Source organism: Hipposideros armiger, unplaced genomic scaffold (assembly GCF_001890085.2).
Source record: "Hipposideros armiger isolate ML-2016 unplaced genomic scaffold, ASM189008v1 scaffold_468, whole genome shotgun sequence".
Classification (NCBI taxonomy): Eukaryota; Metazoa; Chordata; class Mammalia; order Chiroptera; family Hipposideridae; genus Hipposideros; species Hipposideros armiger.
In genome coordinates this window covers 565,523-577,803 of record NW_017731818.1, presented here as the reverse complement: position 1 = coordinate 577,803, position 12,281 = coordinate 565,523, and the positions used below count along the sequence as shown (strand labels likewise).

At 37.6% G+C, this 12,281-nt stretch overlaps 1 protein-coding gene across 1 annotated transcript in view; it reads right to left on the bottom strand.

The window, feature by feature from the left end:
* GPC6 (glypican 6) overlaps positions 1–12,281 on the bottom strand; it is a 1,102,936-nt gene that overhangs the window by 819,641 nt on the left and 271,014 nt on the right. The window contains exon 2 of the mRNA XM_019666367.1: positions 1,819–1,977. Coding sequence (XP_019521912.1) covers positions 1,819–1,977 — 159 coding nt within the window. The remainder of the gene's footprint in view (positions 1–1,818; positions 1,978–12,281) is intronic.

Sequence of the window (12,281 nt, the reverse complement as noted above, 5' to 3'; positions counted from 1 at the left end):
TACAATGGTGACTTTTTAATTTACATATTTTTATAATTATTTTTTTGAAGACTGAGCTCTTCAGAAGCTGAGTTTATCAGAATCACATTTAGACTAGGGAGGGAGGGAGGGAGGGAGAGAAAGAGAAACAGAGACAGAGACAGAGATAGATTTCTTTAGTAAGATAAATGAGACCTGGAATTATAAATTCAAAGATATTAATAGCAATTGATATGAGAATACAAGAAGTATCTGTCTCAGTCTTGTTGAATATTTTTACTCATTAAAACCAAACAAAAATAATCAGCCCCCATAAAGCTACTTTATATCTAATATTTTTATTAAAAGGAATATATATTATGATCTATGACTACAGCCCTGGAATTATTTCAGCCTAATTTTGGCGCACCATTTTATAAAAGCACTAGAGTTGTTTTCCAAAGACCTAGCTAGAAGTCAGCATCGGCGGATTCCTCTACCTGCTTTTGATAACAAACGAGACGGTGTCTCAATTGGCCTCAATTTGAAGTGAAACGTTACAGTTCCTCAAACACAGGGCCCCGTCGAGAGCTCCTGAATGTCACTGGATTTGTAATCTGTCAATCAAGAGTGCTCCCAAGTGCTCCCTAGTTGCATTCAAGGGAAAAACATTCACAGTATCACTTCTAAATAAGGAATTATTTTCATATCCATTCACATATAAAGTTGAACAAGGTGAGAGGTAGAGGAAGAAAGTGAACCTGTGGAAACATACTTGCAGAAAATACAAGTCCCATTCACCTACATGGACAATGTCCCATCATCTCGGGTACTGAAACCACCACCAGGTGGACCTGCCTTTTAGAACTTGGAAGACTGATGTGAAAGAAATTGGTGTTGTTATACTATTTTAAAGCAGCGATGGAGCAGAACGTTTTACCTGCTACAGAGGAAAAAAAAGAAAACCTTTGGCAAGCCATTTCTATACTGGCTCTGTTGTACATTGACTGGGGAGGGCGAAGAAAATGAATGGCAGTTCTGTTGCCTCAGGGCAACTTAATATGACCAAAGGGGCACAAGGAAGGCTCACCACAATTTGCAAGTCTGGTTTACAATGAGTCATAGTAAGGCACATTCACGTCTTAGTGTGCTAAAAACTACACACCACTTAAGAATATTAACTTTATCCTTATTAAACCAGTTTATAAAAATCAGATTGCTTTTAAATATTTTTTCTGAGGCTCTGAGGGGAAAATGCAATGCTGACGTCCTAGTCATAATTACTGTCACTGTTTGCACTTTCTAATACAAAAGGTTTATTTAACAAAGAGAATATAGAATTGAAGTCAATTGCGTATAATCAGGAAATCAATAGAGGGTTTAAACCTTATGCAGGAAGCACTGCAACTGCAATGTAAAACATTATCAGAAGGGCAAACTCTAAAATAAAGGAGGCCATGTCATTGGCGCTTAAAACATGTCTGTATTTTTAAGAGTGTTGTTCTATTTCAATTATTTCAAATGACATTTAATTATTTTAAAGAAAACTCAAGACAAGCTACGGTATGACAAAACCTCAATTAGCATCACTTTAATAATGAAGAAATGAGCTGCATCTTTCAGAATAAATCTCACAGGCAAACCACAAATGCAAAACAGCTCTTTGTGAACTCAGGATTTTCCAAGTTATTACTATCAAAATTGTCAAGAAAGCTCATATTAAAAAAAAAATACTTACAAATGTTTAAGGGAAACAGGAAAGCTCCCACTTGAAATGAAAAATGTTTTTCATATAAGACCAAGACTCTCATAGAAAAGCACACCTAGAACAAAGTGACGTGGAAACTCTTTCGCGCTTACCGTCAAATTTCTTGTGCCTGGACACAAACGTAGTACGCACGAAATGACTCGTCTCTTCCACAAGGTTTTCAAACTCAAGTTTGCTTTGCTGGCTTAACTTGTCTTCCATTTCCGTGGTGCAGCACGTATATTCTTGAGGACAGATTCTTAAGTGTTCCCCTGCAATGAATGAGAAGGGAAATGTCAGCATGAAACGATAAGGACTTCAGGAAATTTGCTTCCCTATCATCTCCCTCAAATCACAAGGCATCTATTCCATCAACTCCTCCAGCCATTCCCACAAACTTTATCTGCACCTCAGTGTACTTAATATTTCAAACATCCTGGACTCCATGCTGAACCTAACGCTATGGTCTGAATGCTTGTGTCTCCCTGCCCATAATACACACATGGAAATCCTAATCCCCAAGGTGATAGTATTAGGAACTGGAGCCTTTGTGAGATGGGTAGGCTATGAACCGGATTAGTGTCTTAGAAAGGAGACCCCAGAGAGCTAACTTGTCCCTTCTACCTTGTGAGGAAATAGTGAAAATGGCATTTGTGAACTAGACACTGAATCTATCAGGGCCATGATCTTGGGCTTCCCAGACTTCAGAACTGTGAGAATAAATGAGTGTTGTTTATAAGCCAGTTTATGGTATTTACGTTATAGTAGCACAACAAGACTAAGACATCTGATATTTAGCCACTGTCTCTATCATGCAAATGGAGGTACATTAAATACTTCAGAAGACCATGGCAATGTCCTGCTTTTATTTGAAATGTACCGCATAATACCAGGTGACAAGAGATGCAATACAGTGATAAGTGTGCCTGTCTTTGAAAATCTCAAGTAAGGCAAAAGGCATTCCATCCCATCGCCACAGTCTTAGACAACAAGAGCAAGCAAAGATAAGAATCATCCCTTGTGTGCTCTTTCTGCATGTGCATCTGACAGAATGCATTAGCTTTCCTCTTGTTGAAAGAGAGCGTGTTTTTAATGGCAGGTTTCACGTCCACACATTCCCTCAGTTGACATTTCGTGTCAGAGAGAAAATGTTTGCCTGCACAGAGAAAGGCAGTGATGGGCTTAATTAATGCTTATGTTATATGGAAATATAAAGTATAAGTAATGAAAGTCTGGTATTTAATTCAATAGATTTATCTGGATATATGCGTACTAGGGCACTTGTCTTGACGATATTGCTTTCTTCAGAGCTATTTGCAAGTAGGAGTCAAATCTTTGCTTCATGAAATTAATAAGGTCTGTTATTGCATAAAATGTGAATTTCCAATAGATACAACTCCATTAGTGTCAAAAATGTTTAGCAGAGCCTGTGGAGGGAAGAAAAAAATCCACCTAACATCTTGCTAAATAAAACCAACAAATTGCCCCTGTGGTCAAAGTCACTGTAGGTCATTGAAAACCAAATGTATTTGACGTGGTGATTAAAACTCATTTATAATATTAACAGTACTTATATAAAATTATGTCCTGTGATCCTGTTTGATGTATAGGGTGTCTCATGGTTCCTCACGTAGTTTGATGCTTTAGTGCCTACTTAAAACAACTCCAGAATAAAAACAAAATGACCAGTGTGTATTAATGTTAGATTTTATATAATTCCTGGTAGGGAAGGAAACCATAAAGTAACATGTATAGTTTTTCAAAGGAAATTAAAATACATTGTACTTAAGAATGATAAGCATCAAATTCAAGGTAACAGCTCCCTCCTTGGAGGAATTAGGATCTGAGAGAAAAACTCAAATACTTTTATCTATACTCTTTTATTTTTTTAAATTGTTCAATAGCTATATGGTGAATATTATACCATTATTTTTCATTTTTCTGGACATTTAAAAAAATTGTAATAAAAACTTAGACATATACCATTAAAATGTAGTAGCACTACAGTTGGCTAGAGAGGAGAGCAGGGGTTAGATATTAGAAAAGAAAAACAAGCTGCCCTTGACATTCAGAAGCCAGCCTGGACTCACTGCTAGGTCATAATAGTCTATTACAACTACACAATCTCACAGAATACCAACCTCAGGTAAGATTACTCTGAGACCATGATAAAATGCAACAAAACTAGGCCACTTCAAAACTGTGTCTAAGCACAGACAAAAACAGGGTCATTATGCCATCCAAAAAGTACCAAGCACTTCCTCTCTTGGGCAAAATGTGTCTGGTACTTCTTTACCATTTACAGATTAATCTTCATACTAGTTTCCCTCCTCCTTGGTCATATTTATTGAGATACCTTATTATAGAATTACATCAGCTTTCTGATAACATGCAATGTAGCTTGAAACCCTGTTGTTTTGAAACCTCCCACAAATCACCCAACGAAAATCCTAATATTACAATAGATGTTTTTGAAGTCCTTTATTGAGAAACTCCATGGTTTTCCATGGTATAGTTTCAGTTGCTGCAGAGAGTGATTACTCAGCTTGTTCAACTACAGGTGTACTCCTAATAGGTTCTGATTTGAAGGGACTGAGTTACAAAAACGGAGAGGGATAGAACAATGTGAATTTTGAAATTTGTTCCCCAAGTGATTCTGATTCTCAAATCCCATTGAGGAGCATAGTTCTGGAGATTAAGACACTAGGAAGGAGTAAGTATGGCTTTATCAAAAGCAAATGGCTCACAAATCACCAATTTTCTTTTTACAAAATATCAAGTCTAACCAATAAGGACAAAACTCTATACAGATTGAATGGGTATTTAGTATTAACAATTTGCAGAATGTTCCTTTTCCTGACCTGATATAAACTTTTTTAATCCCCTTTTTTATTTCTTATTTCCTCCTGCTCCATTTCCTACTCTATTATGCACAAATGAAATATCCATTTCTCAAGATTACTACATAAGGGCTGCATAAAATATTAAAGTTGGGTTTACAAAAAAATGCATGGGAATTTTGGTTAAAAAAAAAAACCAAAAAACTACTGACCAAAAGAAAATAAACATTTTATGACCTGAACGAAACAGTTGTATTTGGGATATTTGTGGAAAAGAAAACCTCATGGATCTACATTCATGGAATTAGATTAGATTGAAGACATTATAATCTCAAATCAGTCCAAGAAAATCAGTATTTATGTCAAATGATAAGTAGAAACAGAAAGATACTTACTTCTTAGTGAGACAACTTTAAGCCAAAATTGTTTTGTTCGTGTGTGTGTGTGTGTGTGTGTGTGTGTGTGTGTGTGTGTGTGTGTAGGGTCTTGGAGATATATGTAAGAGGCTGCCTTACTAACTGAAAACAGTTTGGGAGTTTTTATAGAACTGGAATTATCCTCAACAAGTTAATTCCTTTCTTTTCCTTTATACGGCTCCCTGGCAGAGAAAAAAACTAGACACATGGAGAGACCGAGATTGACAAACATGGAGAGAGTAAGTGAAGAGATAGGAGATCATCTGAATACTGAAGAATCCTGCTGCAGGAAGAGCAAATCTTTCATGCAACCTGTTTTGGAGTGCTTAGAGAAAGACCATGCTATTGTCCCCAAGCACACAGGGTCAGGGCACACCAAATATGTGGCTAAATTTAGGCTGAGCTTTGCTTTCTTTCTAATGTGCTACTAGATAAGAAGGTTGTAGACTTGAACTATTGAAGTACAGTTCCTCTTTCCTTCTGATCTGAGGCCCCAGATATTTACCAGAACAACCTGATGACTTTGAATGGTCAAAAAGGCTTAGGACAATTAATTATTCTGTGTTTTTAACCCTAGAACAGAGGTTTGCAAACCACGGCCTCCGTTTCAAATATGGCCTACTACCTGTTTTTGTAGGACCTGTGAGTAAATGGTTGCAGGAAAAAAAAAAATCAAAAGAATGATATTTTGTGCTATATAAAAGTTTTATAAAATTCAAATTTAAGTGTCCATACACAAAGTTTTATTGGAAAACAGTCCCACCCGTTTGTTAATGTATTGCCTATGGCTACTTATGACAGAGACCACATAAGCCCTGCAAGCCCTGAACTATTTATATTCTGAAATCATACCAGTATATGCCAGCCACTCTGCTATGTAAAGAATTAGCTCTAACCCTTCCTGTTCCAATTTCTCCATATAGCAAAAATATGAAACTTCTCTCAGCTTAAATACCTCTTGACACAGGTATTTGATGTAAAATGGTGTTCGTCCAGAGATGTAACTTATGAAAAAGCAAGTGTTGGCCTTTAAGACACCCACATCCTGCACCCCTTTCTCAAATTCCCTTAGGTTCTTTATATGTTATCTATTATCTAATTAGATACTACATTGCTCAATTAGAGTGCCCTGAGATACATCCAAAATCACTAATAATAAAGATACTAAATAGCTCATTCCAGAAGTTCAGAAAGAGACAGCATAAATGCAAAAAAATGTGGGATTGAAACTATAATGATTCTGCCTCTACTCATCAAACATTTGTTGATAACCTTCTATGGGCAAATCAGGATGATAGGTTCATCTCCAGCAATATCAGACTGAGGGCCACGCAATCAGCTTCCACTGGTACAAGCTTTCTTAGGGTACTCGAAGTTCATGCCAGTGAATACCTGAGTCCCTGCATTTTTATAGAACTCTTCACTAACTCTACAATAAATAAGAGGGACTGTAGATGTGGAAGAAGAGAATTCTACCTGGAAGTTAGAGAATGAGCAAAAACTCAGGGACAGACATTAGAACATAAATTGTCATGGGTTTTCCAAGAAAGAAGAGATGGGGCTCTTCCTATCTCCACATGCCCCCCCCCCTTCAACTATGTGTCACTCCTTACAGCATCTTTTTCTGAACGCTGCCCAGATGTTCATTTTCACTTCAAGATACTGAGGTGACAACAGAAATGTGATTCTGCCAGGTCACACTCGGCAGATGGCCTTGGGTTTGCAAGCTGCCAGGAATAGACTTCCTGAGTGGCACGGTGGGAAAGAGCAGGAGACAGGAAGGCCTCATTAACCACAGAAGCCAGCCTCTGTGGGTCTGCTACAGCAGACTCTGCCCTAGGAGGTCACATGTGGGGACCTCAGAACACACATTCCAAACAAGCAAACAGCAAAGATGAAGTGCCCTGAATGAGTCACATTTCACAGACTATAGAGCTAGCCAAACTCTTGGCTTTTATAAAGCTCGGCGTGTGGAAGGAAATTACTACCCTTCCTAGAAGGTAGGTAGGAAATCAGAAACTAAAAAGTGAAAGGAAGATGGCAAGATCTCACAAAACATGGCGCTTCACTTAATGAATCTCCAAATCTCATTTGACGAGAGTGCAATATTTGTTTTAGATTTAGCCTGCTTCAGAGTGTATGGTCCATGCCAAAGTTCTCTCATCCTTGAACTATTAAAATCTCCACAGTCAATTAGCTGTGTCTGGTACCAAGCTAGAATCACCTCATCATGCTATACATTGCCTCATATAACTGTTCATCTGATGCCTAGAAAGTAGACTGGAGCAAATAATCTAGGAAAACAGGTTTAGGGAAGTAAAATATTCTAGAGTGAGTTAACTTGTAGTTAGAGTTTCTGATAGCTAAGATAATTTAAATTGGAGTTAATAAGTCTTGGACTGTTTTTAGTCTCATACATTTCCTATACATGCTAATCAGGAGTGGCAGACTGGGAGAAAGCAGCATTTTTCAAATGTATGTTCCAGTTCATTACTTTAAGTTTAAATTCCCAAAACCTCCAAACAAGCCCTTCTTCAACATTTTCAGTGTGAAGTGCTACTAGAAATAATCCTTTTATATCTTTAAGGGCTGTTCTCTAGTGATGTTGTTTAGTACCATAATCAGAAATATTCAAACTTTCACACACGTTTCAAGAAATTCAATTAATGCTCTACTTCAGTGGAATTATCACTCAAACAACCTATATCAGTGTCATCCTTTCATGTTGCCAATTTCTTGATAAAGACTTTAACACTGATTCTTTTAGTTATAAAGTTTTCACTCTGTATTTTACAAAAATAATTCCTTTGAATGGACCAATAAGTTCAGTGTTTAAACCTGTTCCAACAGGTGCACAAAGAAGATTTCAAACATGCCACTCCAAATGGTATAGATCCCACCTCCATAGCTCGTCTATCAGTATTTTCGGTTGTTACTATTCCCTTACCTTTCTTATTTCAGAGAAACTGATGGTTTGAGGGTGAGGATGGGCATAGAAGAAGGTGTGGTCAGAATTAAGGTGTGAGATGTATGTCAGGTAGAGAGTGGGCAGTGCTTGGAGGCAAGGTGGTATTTGAGATAAAGAAGAAGCTGGAGTGAGAAAAGTTATCTTTCCTTTTTCTCACATCTGATCTGGCTCTAATATAAAATTATTAAACTTGCAAAGACTTTGATTATTTTGAAATAGAGGGGGTTTCTCCTTGTCTTAAAATGAATATACCTTATTTAATTCATACAAGTAAAACTTTGAGACATTTAATTAAAGCAATGCCTTACAAATTATTATCAGTAATTTGTATATGTACACATACAGACATTCATTCACACACACACACGCGCGCGCGCGCACACACACACACACACACACACACACACACACACATACACACACACCAATACATAACATTTTTCCCCAGCATTTTTTTTTAAGTAAAGAACAGAAAGATCTCCAGATAAAATTTGAATTGCTCCAACTTTTCTTCTTCAATTTAGGAAACACCCCAGCAAAATTGTGGTTGAACATCACAGGATAGTAGCAAGTCATAAGAACGATGTGATTCCATGATCTAAAGGATGCCACAAACTATCCACTCAGCTTATTAAAATATTTCCAATTAATTCAAAACCAGTGTAAAGTACCATAATCTATATCATAAAGTTAATTCATGCATCTAGTAATATAATTGATTATCCTGCATCCTTAAAAGGATGAGTACTCAATAATAGTATAAGTTTTTGAACCTAGATCATGGCAAAAGGAAGAAAGGAATTATTGTTGTTCCTTGAGTTTTCCCAGCCTTTTCACCTCATATCTCTGCATCTTGCTTGTTAAAGTTTTTTGTTTTGTTTTTTTAATTGGGGAATTGGGGGAGGGGAACAGTGTTGGGGAATCGGGGAAGGGGAACAGACAAGTTGCTGTCCTTTTGTTCTTCAGTCTAGTTGTGGAGGACGTCGCTTCACCGGCCCATGTTGGTATTATTATTGTGCTCTTCCCAGAAGAGCACAAATCGTCACCAGCCACTGGACGGCCGATCTTGGTGGCTCTTGGCAGCTCACTCCAGCTGAGAGCCACTCATGTAGCTCACGGCAGCCCACTGCAGCCCCACTGCAGCCTATGCCATCGCGGCAACTCACGGCAGTCCAGCTCCTGGTTTAGCTGTTGTTCACCATCTTAGCTGTAGAGGGCGCAGCGTCACTGGCCCTAATGTGGGATCCAAAACAGGGCCCTGCTGCTCAGAGCTGGTGTCCCAAGCCAACTCTTAACCAACACACCACTTGGCCAGCCCTTGCTTGTTAAAGTTTTAATAGAATCTGTAAACAGAGTGAGAAGTGATCAAAAAGCTATCTGGCGCCTTGTACCCCTCCTCAGAAGTATACTGAAATTGGATGGGAGAAGATGGACAATGGGGAATTAATAATGGACATGCTTCTCCAAGGGATTTGCTTACAGCTATTCTGATAAACTAGCAATCGCCCAAGGGAATCTTCCCTTTCCTACTCCTTTAAGGGTTATACTCACCAAGCTGTATGTCCAATATAAAATTTTCATATCTGTCATGCTTGCCTTAGGAATTGCCAAAAGCTTCATATTTAAATGGTTCAAAGATGTCTACAATCCTATAGCCTAAATGGCATCTTTATAGGAATGCTTGGTTAAATCTAATTAAGCCGCTCCGACACTGCTTGCCAGGTCCAGGCACACAGTAATTCACCAGATCCCAATAACTTTCTGTAAGTCAACCAACCAGAGATGCTGACTTACATCCTACTCTTTCTGTGACTCATATTGCCGAAATCAAACCAATTGCCTCCTACAAGTTCACCCACAGAAGGTGATCAATTTCAAGTTTATTGTAGCTATAATCCCACGCCTGTCTTTACTTACTCAAAGTTAGCTATTTTTACAATTGAATTTGATGATCCTGAAGTGATGTACAATAAACCAATTCTAAAAAGTGCTTGTTTTTGACCCTGATATAGCAGATCAGCATTCTTCCTAAATTATATGACAGCTCACTTGAGAACTTAGGATTTACTGGTTAAAGCCCTGTGGGCACAACCTAGTTCAGACCAGTTCAGTAAAGGGACTGAGGCTAGGTAGAGTGATTAAGAACTTAATCAAATTGAACTGCATGTAATCCTTTATAAAAAATTATTTTTCTTCTCCATAAAATACTGCAGTTTTAGTAAGCATCTGTAAAGCCATGATTGCAACTCTGCTCATAACATATAAAGTAATAAAAAGCAAAGTAGCTGGAAATGGTGCAAGATCTATGGTATAGTTGATGAGTGTATATTTCTTTTTCTGCCTCCATGACAATGAAACTCCATAATATCTAACCTTTTACAACTCACAGAGCCATTAATTTATAATAATTACTTTAATTCCCACTAATCATTTAAGATGGATGCCCATAGGTAAATATCACTCAGTCTCTATTTCACAGATGAGTAATGGGAGGCCTACAAAAAAGAGATAGTCTTTTTCCCCTGGCATCACTTTTGCAATTAATAAAGGGCAAGAGGTCTCTTTCTAAAATTTGTGTAAGGGGACCTAGATTTTAAAATGACACTACTTCAAATGCTATAATAAATTCTAGCATCCTTTCCAACCTGGGACTTTAAAATGTCAGTGTTCAGGTGACAGCTAAGTCAAGCATTATCGTTCCAAAATGTGTGTGATTAAAGCTCAGCCATGGTTTTAAACCAAGAGGGGAGCAGAGCTTCAGAGGAGACAGGAATAAAATCTCCCCTGAAATTAAAGTACATATCTCTATATATTTAAAAGAGAAATGAAAGGCCAAATTGAATTTTAAAGAACATATTGCATAAAGACGATTGAAGAATGCCTTGACACAGAAAAAATGTTTTAAAGAAATACCTTTTCTTAAACTTGAAACAAATCTGAATAGAAATTAAAAAATAACAATAATAATAAAACAATCCTTAGGAGACTAAGTATTAGAAATAGTCACAGCTTTTTCTTCTTTATAATATCTTTCTTTGGGATGTATTTCTTAGACTGGCCTCAAAGGAGGCTCAATCGATAATTATCTATATCCTATAATGCTGATGAAAAACATGTGTAATTTGTCTTCTACCCAGCACTTAAAACCCAAATGTGTAAAATAACTGATCAAATCAATACCATTTTACATAAGGAAATACTTAATTTACCAGATCGGCTCTTGCAGAGTAAGACATTAGTAGAAAAGGGTCTTGAACTAGGCCGTGGTTTTGATGCAAAGGCTTGAGGAGGATGAAATTCTTTTGGGGGCAGATATTGCTTCAGAAATTTAACTTTGGCCTGTGTCTATGCATCTCCTCATGGTTATTTCTCGTTGCAATTTACATACTCTGTGGTTAGCCTTTCTATATTAAACATCACTGTATTTGGGAAAGAGAAAATATACATAGACAATAGTACACACGGAAACTAAAGATTCAACTTTGCTCAATTTATACTATAGTACGTATAGCTTCTTTGATCTGGATTACTGTGTTTGTTTTCTCAGGACTTCTGCATAGTTCCTTCAATAATAAGTATTTGGAGTCCAAGCTCTTATATCCTTAAAAAATCCCCTGAATTTAAATAATTTCTCCTTTAAGAAACTGACACTGATCATCTTAGTTGAGGCGTCCCACACAACTGCGTTACCTTGGGTCTGAGCATTTATTATAGTGTTCACTCAAAGTGTCTGAATTGTAGTTATTTATGGAGAGAGCTATTTTTCCATTCATCTCTTGCCACTCTCCTGTTTAAGTCCTGAGCCAAAAAGAACTACTGGCAGCAAAAACATATCATGCTCAGCAATACTCTGGGCCTTGGCAACGCTATTCTCTCAACACAGAAAGCTGCAGGTTTCTCTTTTTCACCTCCACTTCTCCCCTCCATTCTTTCATCGATGAGGACTCAGGTTAACGCTGCTTCTTCTGAGCCTTTCCTGACCTTGGAGTCTAGGTGAGGTGTGACTCCACTTCCTACTGTCCCATTATCTCTGCACCTGGCCCTGCATTACACCTGTCACTGCACTGTAATGACAGGTTTATCAGTCCATGTCCCTGGCAGGAGCACAGACTGCTTGAGGGCTAGGACTGTATTTTGTTCAACTATACCCCTACTGTGTAGCTCAGTGCCTGGCTCATAAGATGCTGAACACATTTGTGACTAGCAAATAAATGATATAAAAATGAATTTATACAATTAATGGACTTTGCACTAAGTAGAAAGTAAGGAAAATATTAGGTTCACTCAGAAATAACTCATTTAAGGGGAACATGGTTGATTCGTGGCATATGCAGGAGATACGGCATATTCAG